The sequence below is a fragment of the Salvelinus sp. IW2-2015 genome, linkage group LG22, assembly GCF_002910315.2.
Source record: "Salvelinus sp. IW2-2015 linkage group LG22, ASM291031v2, whole genome shotgun sequence".
In the NCBI taxonomy this organism is placed as follows: domain Eukaryota; kingdom Metazoa; phylum Chordata; class Actinopteri; order Salmoniformes; family Salmonidae; genus Salvelinus; species Salvelinus sp. IW2-2015.
The window spans coordinates 32,428,348-32,443,242 of NC_036862.1; the positions used below are offsets into that span (position 1 = coordinate 32,428,348).

General features: G+C 42.9%; 1 protein-coding gene across 1 annotated transcript in view; it reads right to left on the bottom strand.

Moving 5' to 3' along the window:
- Positions 1-3,024: 3,024 nt before the first annotated feature.
- Positions 3,025-14,895, bottom strand: part of LOC111982724 (chloride channel protein 2-like) — a 93,744-nt gene continuing 81,873 nt past the window's right edge. Inside the window, 4 exon segments of the mRNA XM_070433881.1 lie at positions 3,025-3,234; positions 8,398-8,484; positions 9,770-9,874; positions 13,503-13,541. Of these exon segments, the coding sequence (XP_070289982.1) occupies positions 3,025-3,234; positions 8,398-8,484; positions 9,770-9,874; positions 13,503-13,541 (441 nt within the window).

The following is a 14,895-nucleotide window of genomic DNA, read 5'->3' on the forward strand; positions in this document are numbered from 1 at the left end:
AGTAGGATAAAAACAACATATTTAACAAATAGCCATCATCATCATCATGACATTGTCCATTAAAAGATATACACAAGAGCATATTTCTCATCATATTTTCAATTCAAAATTCTAACAATTATAAACACAGCCTTCAAAGTCACATGCACTCCTTCATGCAAAGCCATGCTGTCACTCAAGGTGTGTGAGTGCTATATCTTGCATGTGAGGATGGGCATGTCAGTCTGAAAGGTTAGTGTGTGTCTTTTCTTTTCAGTGGCAGTGAACAAGGCAATAACTCACCACTGAAATAAACCTTTTCATGCAATAACACATCCAGGTGGTTGAAATGTCAGTGTGTGTGTGTGTGTGTGTGGTGTGTGTGTGTGTGTGTGTGTGTGTGTGTGTGTGTGGTGTGTGTGGTGTGTGTGTGTGTGTGTGTGTGTGTGTGTGTGTGTGTGTGTGTTGTGTGTGTGTGTGTGTGTGTGTGTGTGTGTGTGTGTGTGTGTGTGTGTGTGTGTGTGTGTGTGTGTGTGTGTGTGTAGTACTTTGTTCAATGTGGAACTGAATAAGGCACCTGAATGTGTAAACCAGTTTGCCTAGATGCACTCAGCTTGCATATGTGAGCAGAAATCTTGACGTCGCTGGCAGAAAACAGCAGTAAAATCAAAATAACAACAACTGCAGGTGGAAGAAGTGTTTGACACAGGAAGTGACTCTGCTCAGTCCTTTTCAGAGGCATCGGGCCTTTCAGTGCAAACATTACAAAGTAGAGAGGAAGAAAGACGACACAAAATGAACCCTGCCTGATAATCAATCATAGAGAGAGAGAGAGAAAGAGCGAGAGAGCAAGAAAGACGGAAAGAAAACGACTAGTTGCCAAACTAACAAAATATATATGTATACTGTATATATATATTTTGACCCACAATTCATTGAGGGAGTGTGTGAGATCTGATTGGAAGCTGCACACTGGGCTTGTGCAGTATGGAGCGTCTATCACCAAGCGAAACAGAATTAAAAGTTAAATACATTCAAATGACTAAGGAAACCATGCAGCACATTAAGCCAGAGACTGTCGTGAGGAAAATACATGAATAAGTAAAAAGCACAGAGGTCAGACTAACCATCTAACAGACCTAACCCTCTAACTAGACCTTCTCTAGGCTGCTCTATACATCAGTAGGCCTATTGATAAGTCATACTGTAGCAGGAATGGAGTGCTTTATCATTGGTTATGTATAGAACACTGATCGGTAATGCTGATGGTTTCTTATTGGTCAGTATGGATGGGCTATAGTGTTTGTCATTGGACAGTTTGTTCAGATATCTAGTTTCAGTCAGTTGGCTACCTTACAGCATTAATCAAACTGGCTATATGTGGTCTGGGTCTGACCCTACTCTGATCACCACTGGACAATGGACATATACAGCGGGGATGTGAAGTTGGCCAACCAGAAAGCTACCCTGGGTTTGATTGAAGAAAAACACCCTAAWGCAGGAGATTAGATAACTGAAAAGCTTTCATCCTGTCATCTTTCAGCCGTCCATTCACTCTCTCTTCCCCCGTTCCTTTTTCCTCTCTTCCTCTCTTCCTCCCTCCCTCCCTAGCCCAACACACTCAGTCAGGGTTATTAAGAGCTATATTTAGAGAAAACCCTCTTCTCTTGGAGTGTGCAGACTGGCTCTTATTAAAACCTGTGTGTGTGTATGTGTGTGTGCGTGTGTTTGAAGCCGTGTTTTCTTAAAGGAGTTAACAGCACGTATGTTAAAGCATGCTGAAAGGTAATGTGTTTACACATGCTTTCACCATTCTACAGAATTCCTACATACATACTGTACATCTGTTTGCATAGAGTAGACTATTCTCTCACCCAGACTCACTCACAAATGCAACACAGAAAAAAGTAGAGGGATAGAGAGAGAGAGAGACCGAGAGAGAGAGAGAGAGAGCGAGAGAGAGAGTGGTGAATATGTCTCCCAATGACCAGAACAGTATGTGGTTCTTTCTATAGAGGCAAGGACAAAAAATAAAACAAAAATAAAGCTGTTGCATCGTCCCATACACTGGATAGGTACAGTGAAATGTGTTGTTTTACTGGGTCAGCCATAGTAGTACAGTACCCCTGGAGAAAAGTAGGGTTAAGTGTCTTGCTCAAGGGCACAGACAGATGTTTCCCCCTGTCGGCTCGGGTATTTGAACCAGCGACGTTTCGGTCACTAGCACAACGCTCTAACCACTAGGCTACCTCCATACTTATTTCCAGTTCCAGGTCACTCAACCAGATGGGAACAAAGTAGAACAGAGCTGGAATGATAAGACTGAAATGTGTCTGATAAGAAGATTCAAATCACAAAGTAATTAAAGCAGGTGGTTGGTTTCGCTACCTTCTTCGTGTAAATACATACAAACCAATACGTCCATGCACTCAATACACACACTCACATCCTTACCGGTACACAAGCCTATCTTCTTATCACCGTAGAACCGTCTGTATGGGGAAGACTGGTCAGAAATAAATGTTTACAGGTCCACAAAATGAAAACAAACTTTGAACATTTCCTCACCAATACCCAAGTCGCTATAAAAAATAATAAAAATGCAATCCCTTTTATAGTCAAACCACATTCTATACATTTTGTTCTGACCACCTTTGTTAAGCAGTGACACTCCTCTCCCCTCCCTAACACCCAGATCTCTTCTGTTCTGGTTGGGGCGGGAGCAGAGTCCATCCCTCAGCATCAAGAGTTGAGTAAGTGCAGGGCCCAAAAGCCCACTGGGAGGAGGGGTAAAGGAGAGAGAGGAAGAGGAAGAGAGGAATGGAGAGGAAGGTTAGGAGAGGAGGAGGAGAGATTTTCCAGAATTTAGTATTGATCCAAGCCCTGAGGTTGCAGCATCGGTTGTGGTTTTGAGGCGGGGCGGGGGATCTACGCTCCTCATACTCCTCTATCCTCCAACACACCCGTCACCATCCCATCCACCTGTCCCCACCCCCCTGTCACCATCCTCATCCCCCTGTCAACATCCCCCTGTCCCCATCCCCCTCACTGGGACTTCTCATCAGAGTCGGAGGCCAGGTGCTCCCGGGGGAGGGACATGGACTTGTGGCGGTCCCACAGCTTGTGGAGCTCTGTGGCTTCGTTCTCACTATTGCTGCTGCTGGTGCCGCTGGTGCCGCTGTCCCGGAAACTGGACAGAGGGGGGCGCACCTTCACCCCCTTCACCGCCACAGAACCCTCGATGGCCTTCCGCAGCTACAGAGATAATATAGGAAGAATCAGTCAACAAAGGCCAAGAGACTTGCCCAATCAGACCCCTTGCCTGTACACTGACACTTAGGGACTAAGGGTCACAGTTATGGAGTACCAGTCAATTTGGGATTGAAAATAAGTAAGGCTTAGTACCAGAGAGTACAGTTCAATCTGTACTCCGACAGTGTTAGGGAAGTGTAGACCAAAGCAGAATGGTGACGTTTAACCATGGCGATATTACAGGGTGGTTGCTATGGTGTTTCTAGGTGATACTATAAGGAGTGTGGCTATGCTACTGTACCATGGTAATAAAGTAGGCTTGGGCCATATACCATATACCATATACCATATACCATATTCCATATTCCATATACCATATACCATATTCCATATTCCATATACCATATACCATATTCCATATTCCATATACCATATACCATATTCCATATACCATATTCCATATTCCATATACCATATACCGGGGTATTTGGAAATGGCCACGGGATGGTTATTCAATACCGTCAATATCGTTTAAACTATTTCTTTAAATAAATGTGAATATTTGTAGCTACTTTAAGTAAATACCTGCAGTCAACTTGTGCAATCCATTAAGAGATAAAGAAGATTGAGTTCTTCATTTYACCTGTCACATTATTATGAAGCTTACAGTAGTCTCCAGTCACATGTCACGTGGTGTTTGTTTACAAGCACACAGCGACAAGAGACCGGAGCCTTGTGAGTCACTCACTKTTGTGCAGCACGTGCCAGGTAATCAAATCAAATACATTTTTATTTGTCACATGCGCCGAATACAACAGGTGTAGACCTGACAGTGAAATGCTTACAAGCCCTTAAGCAACAATGCAGTTTTAAGAAAAATACCTAAAACAGTAAAGAGCAGCAGTAAAATAACAACAGCGAGGCTATATACAGGGGGTACTGGTACAGAGTCAATGTGCGGGGGCACCGGTTAGTCGAGGTAATTGAGGTAATATGTACATGTAGGTAGAGTTATTAAAGTGACTATGCATAGATAAWAACAGAAAGTAGCAGCAGTGTAAAAGGGGGCAATGCAAATAGTSTGGGTAGCCATTTGATTAGATGTTAAGGAGTCTTATGGCTTGGGGGTAGAAGCTGTTTAGAAGCCTTTGGGACCTAGACTTGGCGCTCCGGTACCACTTGCCGTGTGGTAGCAGAGWGAACAGTCTATGACTAGCGTGGCTGGAGTCTTTGAACATTTTTAGGGCCTTCCTTTGACACCACCTGGTATAGCGGTCCTGGATGGCAGGAAGCTTGGCCCCAGTGATGTATTGGGCCTTACACACTACCCTCTGTAGTGCCTTGCGGTCATACCAGCCAGTGATGCAACCAGTCAGGATGCTCTCGATGGTGCAGCTGTAGGAGCAGGTTGAGGATCATGGTTGAGGACTCATGCCAAATATTTTCAGTCTCCTGAGGGGGAATAGGTTTTGTCATGCCCGCTTCACGACTGTCTTGGTATGCTTGKACCATGTTAGTTTGTTGGTGATGTGGACACCAAGGAACTTGAAGCTCTCAACCTGCTCCACTACAACCTTGTACAGCGACAGTGTTAGGGAAGTGTAGTCCACAATCATCTCCTTTGTCTTGTACAAAGGAGATGTACTGTACAATCTAGTACAGTATGGAATTCACAACTAAATGTTGCCAGCTAGATATCTTAGAACTATTAAGTTAACTGTCTAAAATGTGTTAAATGCTCTGCTTGTGTGCAYTTGGTTTGCAAACTAAGTAGCTAGTTAGCTATCTAGCTACGTAGTGAGCTTTTTCCAAAATCAAGCTTCTCTTGGTAACAGCAGAGAATTCCCTCCTGGATCAAGAGCCTTGCTGTTTAATATAGGTTTTGTGCAGCAAAATGTGAATAGCATTGTTTTGTTACTTGTATAACTTTATGAGCTAGGTGGTCTGTCCTGCAAATACTTTAGTTCAGAGACTATAAAATGTTCGCAATGCGCTCATTAGCATTCTCTATTGGATTTGACATGTACTTGTTAGCATTGCTAACCCATYKGATTACAAAGGCTCAGTGGGGTATTACCGAATATCCCGGTATGGCACAAGGTTGGTATGACAATCAGGTTACTGCCCAAGTAAAGGCAGACACATTTTATGGTTCTGAAACTCAACATTTATTTGACTAAACAATAGCCCTGATCAGACATCATGTCATWCACTCCATCCCTCTCCTTCCCCAACAATGACAGATGTCTTGGAAACAGCTGTTTCTAAGCAGAGACACAGGTTGCACACACACCCTCCCTGTGGATCCAGTTATTAGGAGGCACAAGGAGAGCTGAATGCAGTAGTACTGTGTGACAGAGACAAGAGGCGAGGAGAGGAGACGAGGGGAGGAGACGAGGGGAGGCGAGGCTCATCTCACTGCTGTTTTTGTCTGCTTGTCTAATACCAAATAAAAGGCCTAAATGTCAGCCAGTGAACAACACTGTGCTTAGCACCAATCTCCCATTTTACAGCCAATTCACAAAGACAGAGTGCTTCTTTCTGTTTTGTTTGTGAAGAGAGCGAGAGAGTGAGAGAGAGAAAGAACAAGAAGAGAGACTGTAAGGAACATTAACCAGTCATTTGTCTTGCTGTCTGTCACCAATTGAAGGGCCGGAAAGAGCCGAGCTCATTAATGCGGACTGTGTGTGTGATGGTGGTGACAGTTCCCTTTCAGTCAGTCAACTTCGGTACAACATACACTACATGGCCAAAAGTATGTGGACATCCCTTCAAATTAGTGGATTCGCCTATTTCAGCGACATCYGTTGCTGACAGGTGTATAAAACCCAGCACACAGCCATGCAATCTCCAKTGACTTTCAACGTGGCACCGTCATAGTATGCCACCTTTCAGTTCGTCAAATGTCTGCCCTGCTAGAGCTGCCGCGGTCAACTGTAAGCGCTGTTAWTGTGAAGTGGAAACGTCTAGGAGCAACAATGGCTCAGCAGCAAAGTGGTAGGACACACTAACTCACAGAACGTGACCGTTGAAGCGCGTAAAAATCATCTGTCCTCAGTTGCAACACWCACTACTGAGTTCCAAACTTCATCTGGAAGCAATGTCAGCACAAGAACCGTTCGTCGGGGAATTCATGAAATGGGTTTCCATGGCCGAACAGCCGCACGCACACAAGCCTAAGATCACCATGTGCAATGCCAAGCGTCGGCTTGAGYGGTGTAAAGCTTGCCGCCATTGGACTCTGGAGCAGTGGAAACACATTCTCTGGAGTGATAAATCATGCTTCACCACTTGGCAGTCCTGACGGACGAATCTGGGTTTGGCGGATGCCAGTAGAATGCTACCTGCCCRGATGCATAGTGCCTTTCTGTAAAGTTTGGTGGAGGAGGAGTAATGGTCTGGGGCTGTTTTTCATGGTTTGGGCTAGGCCCCTTAGTTCCAGTGAAGGGAAATCTTAACGCTACAGTATACAATGACATTCAAGACAATTCTGTGCTTCCAACTTTGTGGCAACAGTTTGGGGAAGGTCCTTTCCTGTTTCAGCATGACAATGCCCCCCTTGCACAAGGCGAGATCCATACAGAATCGCCCAATATCAGTGCCCAACCTCACTAATGCTCTTGTRGCTGAATGGAAGAAAGTTCCCGCAGCAATGTTCCAACATCTAGTGGAAAGCCTTCCCAGAAGACTGGGGCGGCAGGTAGCCTAGTGGTTAGAGCGTTGGACTGAAAGCATATGTAACTTATGACCAAGGTTCCCTCTAAACTGCGGGTGTACGCGGCTGCGCACTTCCTCCAAGGGCTGCTGCGTGGCCTAAATCCCATGTCGCGCAGAGACTCAAGAGATTGAACTTCACTGAGTTTGTACTATATAGATCTTTTTTTCTGTGATCAAATCAACATTATATCAGMCCCTTTTCAACGCAACAAAMCAAAACAAATCTAACTCTGCAAGATTGAGTCTGTGATTTGGTTGTAGGCAGAGACAGACCGCAACGGAGTAGAATTATTTTGGCAGCGGTAGCCCACTAGCAGACTTTCAATACCCCGCGAGTGAATGCGTTTTTCTGTTCATATCAGAGCCGCGCGTGTGCGCATTTGTTGACATTCTTTGCTAGTTAGCGAGTTATTAGAGTTTTATAGGTCAGCAATGGGGAATTACTGCATCCCACAAGAGCACATTTCAAGCTGTCTTTAAAAAAACAGTCAGGTAAAAAGCTTACGTCTTAATTAAAGGGGCAGTGTTATATTTAGAGCAGGCTTGAATATGCAAATAAGCCAATAGGCAGAGGGGTTAAAGTAAGGTAATAATAATTATCTGTATGGTAATAATAATTCATTGTTTTTTGTAAAGTGTTTTTTTGCATCATACAACACAATACAATGAAATTTACAGTCACCTATTTGGCCCATGGTGTTACAGGCCAAGTAAAAAATAATGAATTAATGTCAAGCCCTTCATAATGTAAAAACGTTTTTAGAAGTCTCATGCAATGTAGGTCTGCATTGAACACCACATACAGGCTACTGTAGGCTATATCATAGAAAAAAAAGCTATTTCCATGTGATAATGCTATGTGATTTGCTCCATTGGTTTTGTTGGTAGGCCTACACTATGCTCAAATAGCTACAATATCTTATTGGCTACTGTCTAAAACTGTAAGGGTACAGCCTTAGTGTTCACTGTAAATGTGCGCCGGAAGATGCACAAAATTCTCACAATGTTCAAGTTTCCGTTCACAAGACCTAACATTTTCTCAGTGACCCCAAAAATTTGAGGGAACATTGGTTATCACTATAACTACTGTTCCCTGAAGAAGGGAAACAAGGTACAACACCTGTCTGGCCCCACACCACACGTTCCTGGGCTCGGTGAAGAGCGGTATTAAATTGAAGSAATGAATCCGAGCCTCACACTTATCACCAGCGAGGCGCGGATTTCATTGGCCTTGTCAGGCCTGGTTTTAGTTCCTTCAACCGAAGTCTTCAGGGAACAGTAGTTATAGTCATAATGTTACGTTATGCAGATGATTGTGACAGTGAGGAAGATGATGATGATGATGGACATTGTTATGATGATGGTGGCTGTCATGATGCTGTAAGTGATGATGATGATGGGAYAGTGTCATGTTGATGTGGTCAACTCCAGGTGATCCGTGTCACTCACCTCTTTGAGGGACACCACTCCAATGAGTCGTCCGATGCTGGTGACATAGGCATGGTCCAACCCAAGCAGAGAGAAGATGGTGTGGGTCTGGGGACAAGAGAACAACACACTTAAAACCAACTGCTAGAACACTTAGAACCAATATTTAGAACACTCAGAACCAACAGCTAAAACTGTTAGAATCAACACTTAGAACCAACATCTAGAACACTTGGAACAAACACCTTAAACTGCTAGAACACAACCAACTATAGATTTCCTTTTGACATTCCTTTAGAGACATAGCCTCCTGTGAAAATCTTTGAGCAGCTATTAAACTACAGCAGTTAGTGCATTAGAACAGTCAGCTCAGTGGTCATTGGAGAGCTGCATGGTGTGCAGATTCCTTCCTCATTCAACTAATGAAGTAATCAGCAAGTCATCAAAAGGAATCACCTTGATTAGTGTAATCAGGTGTTTGAGCACCACTGAGCTAGATTGTTGTGAAAGGTACAACATCCCTACTGATACTATAAACTGCTAGAACGTCAAGTGAACCACACAGACAGCAACTTGAGCCTAAACCCAAATCACAGGGAATAGAACTACCTTATTGTCATTTAAATATTTAATGCAATGGGAGTTTTCCATTACAATGTACCAGGAAACAAACAACACAAACATACAGTAGCATGGAATAAACATCACCCAGACTGACAGACACAAGGGAACAAACACAAGTTTCCATAAGAAACACACACAAACACACACACACACACAGGACAAAATCTGAATTGATGCAATAAGCTAAATAGAAAGAAGGGTTAATAAGAACGTGCACCACAGTTGAATGTAGTGGAGTAAAAGTTGTCAAAAATATAAATTAGTCAAGTACAGATACCTCAAAAAACAACTTAAGTACTTTATACCACTGACTAGTTTGATGGTTGTACTACCATTAATTATCCCATTGACAATCACCCATATTAGCAAACTTATTTCATTTCAAACTTCACATTTGTCTAGTATAGGCTACTTATCGTAATGAACGACATCAGTAAAATGCCTGCGATAAGTGATCGAGATGGTTGGTTTCGGTTTATCGTCCCAGCTCTAGAGCATGCGCACATGCACACACTAATATGTGGAGGGAGACTGTATGTGGTATTGGGTGTTGGCAGTGTGCGGTGAGGAAGGTTGAGAGAGGGGAGAKCTTGATGGATTGGTACAGAATCCCACTCTTCAATGTTTAAACAGCAGGCACACAGAGCAGGGAGGTGAGGATGGGAGAAGAGAGGAAAAGAGGGGGTGGGGCATTATGAATGGAGGACATTATGGAGGACACAGTCAAAAGGGGGTTGTACTGAGCAGCATAATTAACAGACAGACAGACCTTATGTAGTGAGGTGCGCTCCACCAGTTGGAAGGGGGCAGGGTCGATCTTGCAGTTGTCAAAGTTCACCTGCTCGTCAAGCTGGTTCTCCTCCCACTCTGCAATCTGCAAACCCAATGAAGAGGAGAGTGGAGAGAAACATTATGGAAGTACTCAAACCCTCTTAGACACATAGAATACATAAATGGTCTTTACATCCATGGTGATAAAAGAACGGATATGGCTTTTATCTTTAATTCAGTAAGACATTCATTCATATTTCAAAAGATAAAAACATTAATTTTTAATGCCTTAAACTCCAGTGATTGTTAACAATATGGGCTACATCAAATGTAAATGCTAATAGCTTAGCAAATATGAGAGTGATATGCATAATAAGCATGGTATCCGTTGAAAGGGAAGCACGTGAGATTAATACGATTATAGATTATGGAATAATGTTCAGAACAAAGGTGAGTATAAAACTGTTAAAGCGCTTATCAGTGGAAACATTGCAGACTTTTTAAATTGACGTACCACCAAGCATTTTAGCTTTAATCTAAAATCCAATTGATCCTAATAGCAACCAAATCACTTTACAAACCCCAACACTAATGTCAATCCCTATCCTACCCCATTCATTAGACGATATATATACAGTATTTAGAGCTTTTATATATATAAATGTTTTTTTTTTTCTTTTGAAATATGAATGAATGTCTTACTGAATTAAAGACAGTGGTGGGCCGTCAGGGCCAGCAAGGCCTTCTCTGCTGGCCTAAACATCATCAGAATATAATTTTGTATTAAATTATTCCCCAGAGTAAGAGTTATACTCTTMATTTCATAGCTTTCCTCTTGGTTGCACTGCTTCCAGCCCCAGGTTGAGATTTGGAGGGCTGGTCTTTATGTTAGATCTTTTATCCAATCATATTCAGCCATCATGTGTTGCCAGGGGTCTAAAATCTGCCCTCAGGCCTTCAGAATCAACAGTGCGGGCGCTTGTAGTTTATAGTGAATGGAAATGAAAATTTAGTGTCAACCAATCAGCTTTAGAGTTGGCTATTGTACGCCTGCTGGCTGGCTCCAGTGTTACACAGGAGCCAGCTAGCAGGCGTAGTGCGTGCACGTCTTTTGATTGGATTACCAATATTGAGAGGCAGGTCCTATGGGCAGGTCTATGCAGATCTAGGAAACTGAATTTGATAAACGAATTAATTTGCGTACTACTAAGCTGTTTTTTCAACCCACAATGGCGGAAGGAGGAGAAGATATCGATTTGGTCGAGGATATAATTATAACGCCATTCTCAAGACGAACTTTTCAAGAAAAGTTAGACATTGTAAGGAGAGGTCGCCCGACGCCGACGCTACAAAGCCTGTCACAGGCGGGAAAGGGGTTCCAACTAAAAAAATWAMAAATGTCCTTGTTTTTGAAAGAAAAGCACATTTTTGTCCATTAAAATAACATCAAATTGATCAGAAATACAGTGTAGACATTGTTAATGTTGTAAATGACTATTGTAGCTGGAAACGGCAATTTTTTTTATGGAATATCTTCTAAATGCCACCCTTTTCCTTGATGACATCTTTGCACACTCTTGGCATTCTCTCAACCAGCTTCATGCGGAATACTTTTCCAACAGTCTTGAAGGAGTTCCCACATATGCTGAGCACTTGTTGGCTGCTTTTCCTTCACTCTGTGGTCTGACTCATCCCAAACCATCTCAATTTGGTTGAGGTCGGGGAATTGTGGAGGCCAGGTCATCTGATGCAGCACTCCATCACTCTTCTTCTTGGTAAAATAGCCCTTACACAGGCTGGAGGTGTGTTGGGTCACTGTCCTGTTAAAAAATAAATGATAGTCCCACTAAGCCCAAACCAGATGGGATGGTGTATCGCTGCAGAATGCTGTGGTAGCCATTCTGGTTAATTGTTCTTTTAATTCTAAACAAATCACAGACAGTGTAACCAGAAAAKAACCCCCACACCATAACATCTCCTCCTCCATGGTTTATGGTGGGAAATACACATTTGGAGATCATCYGTTCACCCACACCGCGTCTCACAAAGACACAGCGATTGGAACCAAAAATCTCCAATTTGGACTCTAGACCAAAGGACAAATTTCCACCGGTCTAATGTCCATTGCTCGTATTTYTTGGCCCAAGCAAGTCTCTTCTTCTAATTGGTGTCCTTTAGTAGTGGTTTCTTTGCAGATATTCGACCATGAAGGCCTGATACACACAGTCTCYTGTGAACAGTTGATGTTGAGATGTGTCTGTTACTTGAACTCTGTGAAGCATTTATTTGTGCTGCAATCTGAGGTGTAGTTAACTCTGCTGCAGAGGATAAGTTCATTAGAGGTAACTCTGGGTCTTCCTTTCCTGTGGCGGTCCTCATGAGAGACAGTTTCATCATAGCGCTTGATGGTTTTTGCGACTGCACTTGAAGAAACTTTCAAAGTTCTTGAAATTTTCCGTATTGACTGATCTTCATGTCGTAAAGTAATGATGGACTGTCGTTTCTCTTTGCTTATTTAAGCTGTTCTTTCTATAATATGGACTTGGTCTTTACCAAATAGGGCTATCTTCTGTATACCCCCTTACCTTGTCACAACACAACTGATTGGCTGAAATGCATTAAGATGGAAAGAAATTCCACAATGAATTTAAATGCATTCCATGTGACTACCTCATGAAGCTGGTTGAGAGAATGCCAAGAGTGTGCAAAGCTGTCATCAAGGCAAAGGGTGGCTACTTTGAAGAATCTCAAATATATAAAAATATATTTTGATTTGTTTAACACTTTTTGGTATATATATATATAGACATATTTGTGTTTTAGACAGAGCTTCGGGGCACCATTTATATTCGCCGTATACACACACAGAGTCCCTCCCCAATAAATTGTTCTGAAGTGTACGTCCTATATCTATAGATATAAGAAAGATCAGGAAACAATTTATTATTAATATGTATTTAACCCCTTATTTTTGGCACTAAAGAGTCTCATATATACTTCCATAAGGTTTTTCAACTGGTACTGGGGACCTTCAGACGAGTCGTSTGAGCCCTGTGGGCGTCCAAGAGCAAAACAACATGTTCATGTTCGTGAAAGTCTCACCTTTCCACAGAGGGGTATTAGAGTGTAGCCCAAACTGTTCGGACACTACAGACAGAAGTTGGCATATCGGCTGTACCGACTTCCGACGAGTCCCAAGACGCTTGTGGGGCTCGTAGAGTCTCCTCTTTCCATAGAGGGGTCATACCGTTCGGACGCTACAGACAATTATGTAAGAAGACCAATTTTCGGGATGTCTCATGGTCTGACAAACACCGCTCTAGCTCTGTCACCTTTCACTGCTGATGCGGAAGTGCGACATAGGCGAATGCAGTGGATTGAGACACATCCAATGCAAAAAAAACGGATCTCTCTAGCTTAAACTGACACTTTTTTAATGGGGATTTTTGTATTATGCTAATTAGATGTCCACTGGGGCGCGGACATTGACCTTAGAGGGTTAAGGCTAGGTWGTTGCCTGTTTTATTTGGCTACACAGTGCCTGGCTGTGGTCTCTGGTGCAGAGATAATAGATGCCCATAGAGTTTCCAGCTTTGATAAAGCTCTTCATACACAGTGACTTATTATTCCCCTGATAACCAATCAATACACCGTAGCATAGACATAGACAGCACTGAAACATCCTGAGAGAAAAGGGAGAAAGAGGGAGAGAAAGTGTTGTAGGGTCTCACCTCTCTGATGGTCATGTCATCATCCACATCGAAGTCATCCTGAGAGGAGAGGGACAGGAAACAGATCAACACACTTACACTGCAAACACACACCAAAAAGACTTGTACGCACGGCTGCACACAAAAACTACAGACAAGTACAACGTCTAAATGACAGTAAATAACTTAAAATACAAACCCAATGACACACAGTACACTCATACCACAAAGAAAACACTTGTCCATGTTGTGGCCACATAGCGGTCAAACTGAACACAGTTACAAAATGAAAAGGTGGATGGAGAGATGTGACAAGGGAGACTAAATGAATAACTACACAGATGACCATGGTGGGGGTTGAAAACGTACTTGAAACAGATGAGGATAATAATGGGTTCCATTCATAAACAGTGCTTTTCACAAGGTCTCAAAGTATAGATCGGATGATTGGCACTACAGGATTTGACCATGGAGTGATGATGGCCACAGTTTGGATATGTGACGGGCGGGCCTGAAAACCTGAGAGAGTTCTACAGTGCTGAGTGGTACTTTAGTGTGTGTGTGTGTGTGTGTGTGTGTGTGGGTCAATATCAAACAGTGTGTGTATAGCCCAAATCGGACAGGATACGTTTTCTGGGGGAGCTCAGGTTATATAATTAWGTGCACAAGCACAAATCACCACATCCATAATTTTCGTCCCGTCCGAATCTGCCACGTCAGTAATTTTTGTTTGGCAGGAAGATTATTGGGCTCCCGAGTGGCGCAGTGGTCTAAGCCACTGCATCACCATGCAAGAGGCATCACTGCAATACCTGGTTCAAATCCAGGCTGCATCACAGCTAGCTGTGATTGGGAGTCCCATAGGGAGATGTACAATTGGCCCAGTGTCACTGGGGTAGGCTGTCATTGTAAATAAGGATYTGTTCTTAACTGACTTGCCTAGTTAAATAAATAAAAAATATTATCCCAGCCCCAAAAACCTACTGTTTTTTGGGAAACTCCCAGGTCCGGTCCCGTGCGAATCGTCATCCCTGTGTTTTGAGGGATATTACAGCGTTTAACAGGTGCTGCACCCAGTTTGGGTTAGAACATGGGAACAAATTGATCCTTAAAACAAAGTGMTATGCACGTAGTATACAGATGAATGATCCGTTTTGTCACATATCAACTTTCCTAGAGCCATACTTCTCTTTTAAAAGATGGCGTGGACAATAGTGCCGATGAATTGCCAAATATGCCAGTTAATTAAATGTCTGCATAGGTTACGGTTCATGGTTCTTATTGATATGCATTATTATTTTGACTTTCTCCGAACTGAAGGCCATTCGGCCAATATTAGGCTATCCCTGGACATCATAACTGAAGGCCATCAGGCCAATATTAGGCTATCCCTGGACATCATAACTGAAGGCCA